We start from the raw sequence: 11,301 nt of genomic DNA, 5'->3' as shown, positions 1-11,301 counted from the left end.
CCTCTCACTGCTGTGGCCTCTCCCGTTGCGGAGCACAGGCTCCGGACGCGCAGGCTCAGCGGCCATGGCTCACAGGCCCAGCCGCTCCGCGGCATGTGGGATCCTCCCGGACCGGGGAACAAACCCGCGACCCTTGCATCGACAGGTAGACTCTCAACCACTGCGCCACCAGGGAAGCCCACGTATTAAACTTTTTACATAAACCAATTTTAGGAGGAATATGTGAACCAATTATAAGAATAAATGGATTTAGCACCCATGTTTAGATCAGAAACATCTTTTATATACAAACTCTCTACATATTAAACTAAGCAGACTGGTACTGAGCCTGCCTACCATACTAGGCCTTAGGTTAAAAACTGCTGCTTTTACTGAATCTAACATTTGGGGAAGGGGAAGGAAAGGAATAAAAAGGAAAGAAAAGATGTTGCTAATGAAACTATGAACAAATGTTTCCTCATATCACTGATTTTTAAGACTCATCCTGGTAGCAGGATTGTTAATACCAGGGGACGGAAAGCACATCTTAGAATCAATGAAGTATAGCATTCTTTGTCATTCATTAAACAAAGTAGCCCAAACTTCCACCAAGGATTTGTTAACCTTCATCTAGGTAAGTGTGTTTTTACAAATCAATTTAGATTTTCTTGAATTTATACAGGTTTTCTTCCAGCTGAACCCAAACCAGGGAAGAGCTTGCCATTCTTTAGCCACCAAGGAAGGCTTCTATTTCAGGAAGCTGACTAAAGTAACATTTTCCATCTTCATTGGGAAAGCCCCAGCCAGCTGAGGCCACTATATACCCAGGACACAACAACCTGCTCTCTACACTTGAGCCCTAAGGGAGAAGTGAGTTCCCACTGGACACGTGCAAATATGGGAGGGTTGGAGGTACCCACACTAACTTAAACCATAAGTTACTTTACCTTAATTGAATTTCCAAGTAAACTCAGCATGGCTCCATTTTGAGTAAACACACCAATCTGTACCCCATTAAAAACTGATTGTTTAATACAGTCTTTATCTGTAGATGCTTCTAAAAGGAAAAAAACCCTACACACACACATACAACAGTCTATCTCCAAGGGATCACATTATGGACGTTAACATATATGATTTTCATTTGAAAATCTTTCTAGAACTGCCTCCACAGATCTTCCTCATCCATATTAATGGCTGTACTGTACCCTACTGAACAGACGGAGGGGCCATCATTCATTTATCCAGTCTTCTCTTAGGCATTCTGGCTGAAGTGAACATCCTTGTACAGGTATTTTGGCAAACATCTATGTACACATCCCTGGGGAAAATTTCTAGCAATGGGAATACTAAGTCAAAAGGCATATATGTATAAAGTAGATGTATGATGCCTAATTGCCCTCCGGAACCAAGGCAACTGGCATTCTCCAGAAAGCCTTCGGTCCACAATGTCTAACAGGGCCCGTTCCGCCCTCCCCTTGCTCTGGATATCTTTATCAGTGCAGCCTTATGCATACACAGGAGATGATAATATTAATACGTTATATAGAGAACTTACTCTAATATTATGGAAAGATTCTGAGTGCTTGACATTTAACTAACTCTATAGTAACCACTTTTTAAAATTCACTATTAATTAATGTGGAAACCAGGCACAGAAGTATTGAGTGACTTGCTCAACAAGCTAGGGGGCATGGGAGTCAGAAATCAAACTAACTTCACCACTTCCTTACCTTACTTTCAGTTTTGGATTTTTGCAATTAAACACAAAAACAAAAATTAGGTACAAAAAGCCTTTTATTTAGACCAATCAGACCAAATTATTTGAGCACACTGACAATGAAGAAGAAAGAGTACAAATTACTACTCCTATATGTTGGCCCAAAGTATCTAATGCATTATGTTATTTGTTTCCAGGAGCACTTGGTAAAGAAAAGTAATATACCCAACTAGAACCACTGTAACCAACCACTTGCAACTTAAAAAAAAAGGTGTGTGTGTGGGGGGAGGATCAGAACTTCCACATGAAAGCAGAGTAAACGAATGAGAAAGTAAATTTCATTTCCATGGAAAATGTTTATCAAATACAATTCAAATGAAATTCAAACAGTCTTTATCGCTTTGATAAATTTCAAACCGCTGTCCTTAAGGGATCGGTCCATATAAATATATTCACAGTTTGCTGAACGCTCTGTAGCATCCTAAACCACCTCCAATATTTACAAGGCAACCTTCTGAATAGAACAGCTTGGGGAACAGGGGTCCCGCTCCCTCTCCCCCAGAGGTGGCTTGCATGTCCCTCTCTATTTTCAAGTGCCACTGGCATATTTGATTCACAGTGACTCAAGTTCCCCCTGCCCTGCAGCCTCATGAAACACTGGCATCAGGGTCTTAATGGCTTTACCAGGTTATACACAAGATGACCATTAATTTTTGAGCCACAAATTTAGGATATAACTTGTAATAAGCACGAGGGAACTTCTGGAACCAATGGGACAGAATATCCAGGAACGATGGAGATAGAGCAGCAGAGGGTCCTTTCAGTCCTATCCCCTAAGTAACTTCCCTTTGGATGGATTCTCATGAGTGGGCAGGGCTATAGCAAACACACAGGCCCCAGGGATTCCAAGGGGGATTGATGGTGAAAAATCATTACTAGAACTATTCCTCAAAACCTATCACACTGCCATAGGGCCACAATATCCCAGGACACAGTAAAACACCACCACTCAAAGGAGTCAAGCAGCATTCTTACTTTTCATTACATAAAATTTTATGAAGTCCACCAACGTTAAGCCAGACCCTGTGCTGGGCACTTGTCCTGCAGCCCCTTACTCAGAAACATGCCCACCTTGCTGACAGACTACTGAGCCTCTGGGTTTTAGGAGTGGGCAGATCTCAGATTCTGGTATAAAGACTGCACACAGTGGTTGCAGATGACGCCTGCTCTCCAATCCACGGGGCACTTCTAGAGAGGCTGTGAGTTGTACAAGGGCCAAGGACTGGGGACCAGTGGGGCCTGCCCGGTTGAAAATGGGATTCCTCTCAATGAGAGCCAGTGTATCAGGTGAGATGGAGAGACATCTCTAGTCTACCACATAAAAAGTGCTAAAGCTGCCATGGGTGAGGTAAGTGCATAAGGGTATAAAGGAGTCTGAATGCTAAAAATTAACTGGTCAATCCAGCAGAACTGTGCACAGGCATTTGCTTGTCTCTTCCCTTCATCCCATGCCCCTAAAAAGCACACCATAAAAATCAAAGGAGTTGTGAATAACAGTCTTGTCCTGTTAATTATTTAATTACTTGACACTGCTAAGCAAGTCTGTGACAAAACATTAGAGAAACACACTAAGGTGGATCTTTAAAATTCAGATGCTCTGAAAGCACCACCACTTTCTGAGAGGACTGTTCTGTGTTTTTATTTGCTAAATAGAAACTGTCTAAACTCCTTTCCATCAAGTCAACTCTTCTACTTTCCCACATTTGCATAAAAATTGAACATACTCACCAGACAAAAGTGTATCTGTTAAAAAATCTGATTTCTCTTTACTGTTCTTCTGTTTTATGTCATATACCCTAAAGATACTGCCTGGATCCCACTAAATGCTACTGCAAAATCCCTTTTGTTCTCTGATTTGAAGAATGTTGCACGAGGGACATTTGGTTCTATTACATTTTATTTTGCTATAAGAAGGACCGGGGCTTCCCTGGTGGCGCAGTGCTTGAGAGTCCGCCTGCCGATGCAGGAGACGCGGGTTCGTGCCCCGTTTCGGGGAGATCCCACGTGCCGTGGAGCGGCTGGGCCCGTGAGCCATGGCCGCTGAGCCTGCGCGTCCGGAGCCTGTGCTCCGCAAATGGGAGAGGCCGCAACGGTGAGAGGCCCGCATAACGCAAGAAAAAAAAAAAAAAAAAAAAAAAAAAAAAAAAAGAAGGACCGAAAACCCCTTGAGACCAAGCCTTACTTGGTAAGTGAGTTTAGGAATGTAATATCTATCTCCGGAGGGGGGCTTTGTATTTAGATATCAGAATTTGTTGTTTGCTTAAAAGTGTGCTGTGAAGGTGGAGTGTTTTTCTCTAAATCTATGAAAAAGAATAATTTAGTACTTCACTGGGGAAAACAACAGAAGGCCAAGATTTCCCAAAAAAGCAATTCCTGCATTTTTGGCACCTGCAAAGATGTGCTTACAAATGGGTTTTTTGTTTTAAAGTACCAGCACCTGCAATTTGGCAGTCCTGCAGCAGCATGATTTACCCCCTTGTTTTGCAGTTTACGGATTGCCTGCTCTCCACTATCTCAAGTAGAGCCAAAGCGCCAACCCCAAGGAGAGCGAGCAGACGCAGGGGAACATTGTTATGCAGAACACACTGTCACCTTATATAGGTCACTGCCGGAGGACTGTGCTGTGCATGTACTTAAGCCCCGCTTCTGTTTCAAGCCCCATGGCCACTCACATCTCCCACATTCCAAACTGTGGTTCCCTGGGGTGACAGGTAGTTTCAGCCCTACAAGTACCAGCCGTTCACTCTGCCCACAGCCACTGGCCTCAGGAAACCTGGCACCTCCAGAGAGCAAGCAGTGCAGTCGAGGGCAGCAGAGGCCTGTTAAATGGAGAATGCATTTATACTTGCTCAACTCTAAGAAGATGGATTGAAACTTATCTCTGTGCAATAAACAGGGAATTGCAGTTGACAGACATTTTCTATATGAATGCAATTTACTATGTCATTACCAGTTTATGTTTATATAATGAAATCAGCTGTTTTTGTGAGGTCAATTACCCAGATTTATTTTTTGTAAGTTCATAATTAAAAGGTACTTAAATATTTCCTCTCTGTTTTCTATCTGTGCATCATGCAGACAGAGTCTTTCGAAAAGTAGGCAGTTAAACTACGATCTTTTCTGAGGGAGAGAAAGAGCAGCTTTCCAAGGGGAACAATTTTTACAAAAGAAACTAAAGCTGATGATGTTGGGAATCCCTCCTCCTAAGTCTCATAGGCTCGTAACAAATAACCACAGCCAGGACACAGGTCAATGTTTTTTCTAAACACAGCAGCAGCAAGAGGGTTGGATGGCTATGGTGTTGTACAGGTCACAGCTGCACGATCTTACTCTATATAAACAGAGAAAAACCTCTGCCAGGCAGATTACTAATTCACACTTCTAAGATCGAGACCAGCCCCATAACAAGGGAAACAACTCCAACTCCAAGTCCCATTGCTCAGGAGTCAGTGGTAGCTTTTTTTGTTGTTGTTTTTAATTAAAATGAAAACCAGCACAATATTATTGCTAGAATAATTTACCTGCCCATACTTGGGGGCATTTTGATTGCCCATTATTGTAACTTAGGTGAAAGTGATGATGCACAGCCTCACATACTTCTCTGGGGAATCAGCTCATTACCTGAGACAGCCAAGAAGTCATCAATGGAAGTAATGTCATCGACAGCATCTGTGAGAACTCGGACTTGTTTTTCCCACTGTTCTTTAAAAAGATCCATGTTCTCTTGGGCCAGTTTACTCTGTGGTTTTGCTGCTAAAGCCAATGCAGCATTGATAACCTGCAAAGACATTAAAGTTCATTTACTCTTTCAGAGTCATGAAAATAAAACAAGTGAGACAATTTGGTCAGCACAGTGTCTATGCTTTGTCTCCTGTGCATTTCATGAGGACGCATAATACCACATGCTCCGCTGTTAACAGTTACAAAACGGAAGTAGAGAAGTATTAAACAACAGGCTTTATATGTGAATGGAGAAGTAATACATCTGAAATACAGTAATACACTGGAACTATGGATGATAACAAACAAAAGTATCTCTAATCTCTCCACCCTGTGATAACAACTCTTCACAATTTTTGACATTATATCCCAGGCTTTTTTTTCCCTCACATACACACGTTATGTGTGCCAAATCAAAAAATATATTAATTAGAATTATATGCTACATAAAACTGACTATTCCTGTTTCTTCTTTTAAATACTTCTCCATATCATTAAATGTACGTTAAAAAACATTAACTGTTTATTATTCCATCTTATAGATGCACATCACTATTCTGATTATACAATACCGAGGTTTGTTCCAGTCACCCACCATTCTTAATCTTGTGACGAACATTTGGCAGTTTAGGCTCTTGGTACACATTCTCAAAGTACATATGTGAAAAATATTTTTTTCTGAGATAACTGTATTTGACATATAATAACTTCACAGAAAGTATAACACTTACTAAGTTTAAAAAGTAATTTCTTCTAGAATAATAAAAAGTAACTTCTTTAGGAAAAAAGAACAGCTTTACTGAAATATAATTTTATATACCAAACAAGTCACCCATTTAAATTGGAAGATTCAAAGATTTTTGGTATATTCAGTTTTGTAACCATCACCACAATCATTTTAGAACATGTCCATCACTCCAGAAAGAAACCCCATACCCACTAGCAGTCACTCCCTGTCTCCCTAAATCCTGTCTCCTGGCAACCACTAACTTAACTTCTGTCTTTATGGATCTACCTATTCTGGACTTTTCCTTAAAATGGAATCATATTAATATGTGCATTTTTGGAACTAGCTCTTTTCACTTAACATGTTTCCAAGGTTCATACATGCTATAGAATGTATCAGTATTTCATCCTTTTTATTGACAAATAATATGTCATTATACGAATTTATCACATTTTCTTCATTCATCAGCTGACAAACATCTGAATTCTTTCTACTTTTTGGTCATTATGAATAATGCTACTATGAACATTCACATATGTGTTTTGTTTGTTATCATTATTCTTGAATATATAACTAGGAATGGAACTGCTGGATCATATGGTTAACTTTCTGAGGAACTAGCTTACTGTCTTCCAAAGCAGTTGAACCATTTTTCATTCCTACCAGCATGTATGAGGGTTCCAATTTCCCCACATCTTCAACACCTGTTTTTCCTTTTTCCTTTTTTAAAAATTTTAGCCATCCTAGTGGATGTGAAATGATATCTCACTGTGGTTTTGATTTCCATTTCCCTGATGGCTCATGATGTTGCTTATCTTTTAATGTACTTGTTGAACACTAGTGTATATTCTTTGGAGAAATGCCTTTCAGATCCTTTGATGTATCCAGTAAATGAGTGAATAATGAAAGTATGAAAAGGAGCTGAGAGAATAATTAGTAAGATTTCTATGTACAAGGTGCTTATGGGTTATTGGAAATAAATGTGTTCATAATAATGCAACTCTGAAGGTAAGCAAAGACAAGAGGAAACTGGTGGTGATGGACTGGACATCTGGAAGAGGCAGAACAATAAGTTATCACAGAGTCATTTGGGCATGCTACCTAAGGGTTGGAGTTTGAGATGATGTTTTTTCGGTGCTATAGAAACCACATGCCTTCAGGTCATATGTATAATTCCTAATATACTGGAGAAGTATTGAAGAGTGTGGTTATCAACTTAGCCCCCCCAACCCCCCAAAGACTGTAATCAACAAACTAAAGAAGAATCAGACCCATCAGACTGGTGCAACTATTCCTCTTCCCTCCTAGATAACTGGAAGGGATAGATTATCAAGACTATCAATTACAGACTCATAGACTTTGGGGACTAGGCTCTCCCAGTTATTATTAATAGCCCACTACTTTCAAAAGTGAATGAGTTTGGACAATAAATTATTTGGAAGAAGAGGTATCCTATCTTTCCCATGCGCTACACTGTGGTCTCCCCTATTCTCATCATTCCCAGGCTTATTCTTTGACTCTTTTCCCTCTTCCCTTTGTTTCCCACTGGGTGACTCAACATTGTGGACTACTCTTCATTAATTAACTCATTAATTCACTAATGTATCAATGAATCAGTGTGGAGCTAGACTTTGTAAGAAAATCTGGGTGAAGAAAATGTTTCTTAAGAGAGCCAAGTAAACACGGGTCAGGGAGTTAATTATATGTCTTAAATATTAAGATAATTTTCCCTTACAAAGAGAAAATTTCTCTCTTTGTTCTGTAATACCTTATATGTAATGGAGGAAAAGGACCTCGTCTAAGGTGAATTTTTCTCATTCTGATTACAAAACTGTTTACAAAGGACATGATAAATACTAATTTCTGATGAATTAGGAATAGAAAGATACTTAACATACTACTTCAAATAATTATCCAACATGATACTTAGTGGTGAAACTCTAGAATCATTACCTTAAAAATCAAGATGTTATTGATCAGAACACCTACAGTCACCATTAGTTAAATAATAATGGTCTTTCTAGCTAATGAAATAAAGTGGGAAATGGAAATAATAATAAAAAGCTGTTAGAAAGGAGACAAAATTACTTTTCAATGTAGATCATCTTTCTTTATCTAGGAAACTGAAGTGAGTTAACTGAAAAAACTCTTAGAATTAATAGGACTTCATTAAGTTAGCTAGAGACAATATAAATATAAAAATGAGTAACGTTTCTATATACCAGAAAACAGGACATAAAATGAGGGGAGTATTAGCTCTTCATGAAAGCAATTAATAGAAAATATGTGGGATTAAATCTGTAAAGAAACCCAGAGGACTGAAGTAACAAAAATGACTAAATTTTTCTGAGGTACATTAAAGAAATGTGAATAAATAGAAACACAGTCCATGTTTAAGAGTAGGAAGACTGACCTATTTATTCACAAATTAATCTGGAACAGTAAATAGCTGAGAATTAGCAAAAAGATATTAGGGATAGAGAGCAAGAGTAATGAAGAGGGACTTCCCTGGTGGTCCAGTGGCTAAGACTCCGTGCTCCCAACGCAGGCAGCCTAGGTTCAATCCCTGGTCAGAGAACTAGATCCCACATGCCGCAACTAAGAGCCCGCATGCTGCAACTAAAGATCTCACATGCCGCAACCAAAAGAGATCCTGCACACGGCAATGAAGATCCAGTGTGCCGCAACAAAGACCCAGTGCAGCCAAATAAATAAGTAAATTTTTTTTTTAAAAAAGAGTAATGAAAGGAGTTAAAACGTAATACAAAGCTAAAGTAACTGAAAAGAATAGTCTAAAAACAGACCCTATCATAGAGCAGAATTCAGTGTATGATAAAAGTGACATCAAAAATCAGTGAGGAATGGCATATTTCTACATTTGATACGGGCTATTTGGAGAAAAACAAAGTTATAGCTTCACTTCACACTTATATTTATGTGCTAAATAAGATTGTTTCCAGATAGATGAGTTAAACTAAAAATAAGCCTAAAAGAACATGTTTATTTATGCATTTACTGAACATTCCTCATGTCTTAGAAAATTCTCTATTTACATCTGTATTTAAATATACATGACAGATGAAGTATATATAGTGTTAGGTAAATCAGTAAGGAGAACACAAAATACTGGTAGAAAATGGGGTAAGACATCAACAGCCTACCTAAGGTGACCTACAAATCGTTAGGAAACAACTAGAGGGAAAAGTGTACCCTCACTTATAAATTAATGAGTCACTATTCTTGCTCATTAAATTTGCAGAGAGCCCCAAACTACACACTACCACCATATATACCATGGCAACTTTTTAAATGCTACTGTTGGCTAAGACCTCCAGTACAACACTGAACAGGACATTCTTGTCTGGTTTCTGATCCTAGTAGGAAGTATTCAGCCTTTTATCATTAAGTACGATGTTATCAGGCTGAGGAAATTTTCTTCTATTCCTAGTTTACAAAGTGTTTTTATCAGGTCTGGATGTTAGATTCTGTCAAATACTTTTTCTGTTTCATTTCCACCATTCTGGCTACTTCTGTGTCTCTTTTGCTGTCTTGTCTTCCTCCACTAATGCTGAAGTTCTTAAAGGCTTGATCCTATGCTACCTTCTCTCCTCATTCTACACTTCTCCCACCTGTGAGCAATTTCATCATATGACTTTACATACCACCCGTCTGCCAACTACTCCTACATCTCCAACCCAGACCGTTCGTTTTAGCCCCTAAGTCATTTCCTAGCTACATACCCAACAGCTCTACTCAGATGTCTCAGATATTTCAAAATAAACATGTCTAAAATAAAACTCATGATTTCCTGCTCTCAACCACGTTGAATGGAACTCCTTTAAAATCTTGATCACTCAACTTCAAGTGGACTCATAGTGTTGGGGACAGCAAGAGAACTAGATTTCCTTAGTCCAATCAGTCTCTTCCTCTCCTCAAGTCTGAACCCTAAAAGAGTAATTGTTCCATACCTTCTCCTCAAACCTGTAACACTTCTGCCAGCATCATCACTCTCAGCTTATTGTTCTGCTTCTTATTTAAATGAGAAGATGAATGCAATCAAAAGAGAATGTCTACAGAATCTTACCACCGCACCTATCCATTTACCTGCATCCATGCCACATGCTCTATCTTACCTCATTTTATTTATGAATGTTCCTATCTATGCTCCTACCAACCTTGCCACTTGTCCACTGGATCTCATTTCTTCTCCTCTACTCCAGGACAATATCCTAGCAATTTTCTCTGCTCTATTCTTTATTACCAGTTTTTCCCTTCTACTGGATTATTTCCATCAGCTAAACATAGAAAAATGCTCCCGACTAAAATTCAAAAGCAAAAAACACTCTCAACCCCATATCTACTTCATGCTATCACCCCATGTCTCCATAATCCTTACATTTAATTAGAAAGAGCTGTCAACTTGCTATACTCAATTTATCTCTTCTCTCTCGAATCCACTCCAGTCAAGCTTATCTCTCCTAAATTTCTACCTAAACTTCTTTGCCCAAGATCACTTGTGATCTCTATATGTTGCTCAATCCAAGGATCAGTTCTCAGGTCACATTCTACAACCATTTTACATGAATAATCACTCTTCCTAGAAATACTTATCCCACTTGTCTTCCAAGACAGAGCCAGCTTCTGGTGCTCTTCTGGTCAATAACACTTCCTCAATCTCCTTTGCTGGATACTGCTCATCTCCCCAAACTCTAAATGTTAAGGAACCCCAGTTTTATTTCCCAGATCTTTTTACTCTGGGTTTACACATTCCATTGGTGAACTTATTAAGTCTCATGACTTTAAGCACCATGTATGTGGTAAAAGATCTCACATTTATACATTTCATCCAGACCTCTTTCCTGAATTTGACTTTGCTTCTTGCATGTCTAACAGGCACCACAAAATTAATATAAATGACAGCTCCATCCTTCTAGCTACTTAGGATCAAAACCTGGAATTCTGGGCTTCCCTGGTGGCACAGTGGTTGAGAGTCCGCCTGCCAATGCAGGGGATACGGGTTCGCGCCCCGGTCCGGGAAGATCCCACATGCCACGGAGCGGCTGGGCCCGTCGGGCCTGGCCGCCGGGCCCGAGGG

The 11,301-nt window shown here is 39.5% G+C and overlaps 1 protein-coding gene across 4 annotated transcripts in view; it reads right to left on the bottom strand.

The window, feature by feature from the left end:
- CTNNA1 (catenin alpha 1) overlaps positions 1-11,301 on the bottom strand; it is a 179,346-nt gene that overhangs the window by 14,853 nt on the left and 153,192 nt on the right. For all 4 annotated transcript variants that reach the window (XM_007461428.1, XM_007461426.1, XM_007461427.1 and 1 more), the window contains one exon: positions 5,381-5,537. In XM_007461428.1, coding sequence (XP_007461490.1) covers positions 5,381-5,537 — 157 coding nt within the window. The remainder of the gene's footprint in view (positions 1-5,380; positions 5,538-11,301) is intronic.

The sequence above is a fragment of the Lipotes vexillifer genome, unplaced genomic scaffold (genome assembly GCF_000442215.2).
Source record: "Lipotes vexillifer unplaced genomic scaffold, Lipotes_vexillifer_v1.1 scaffold217, whole genome shotgun sequence".
NCBI classification, from domain to species: domain Eukaryota; kingdom Metazoa; phylum Chordata; class Mammalia; order Artiodactyla; family Lipotidae; genus Lipotes; species Lipotes vexillifer.
The sequence above is the reverse complement of the archived record's forward strand: the minus strand, read 5'-3'. Positions and strand labels throughout refer to the sequence as shown.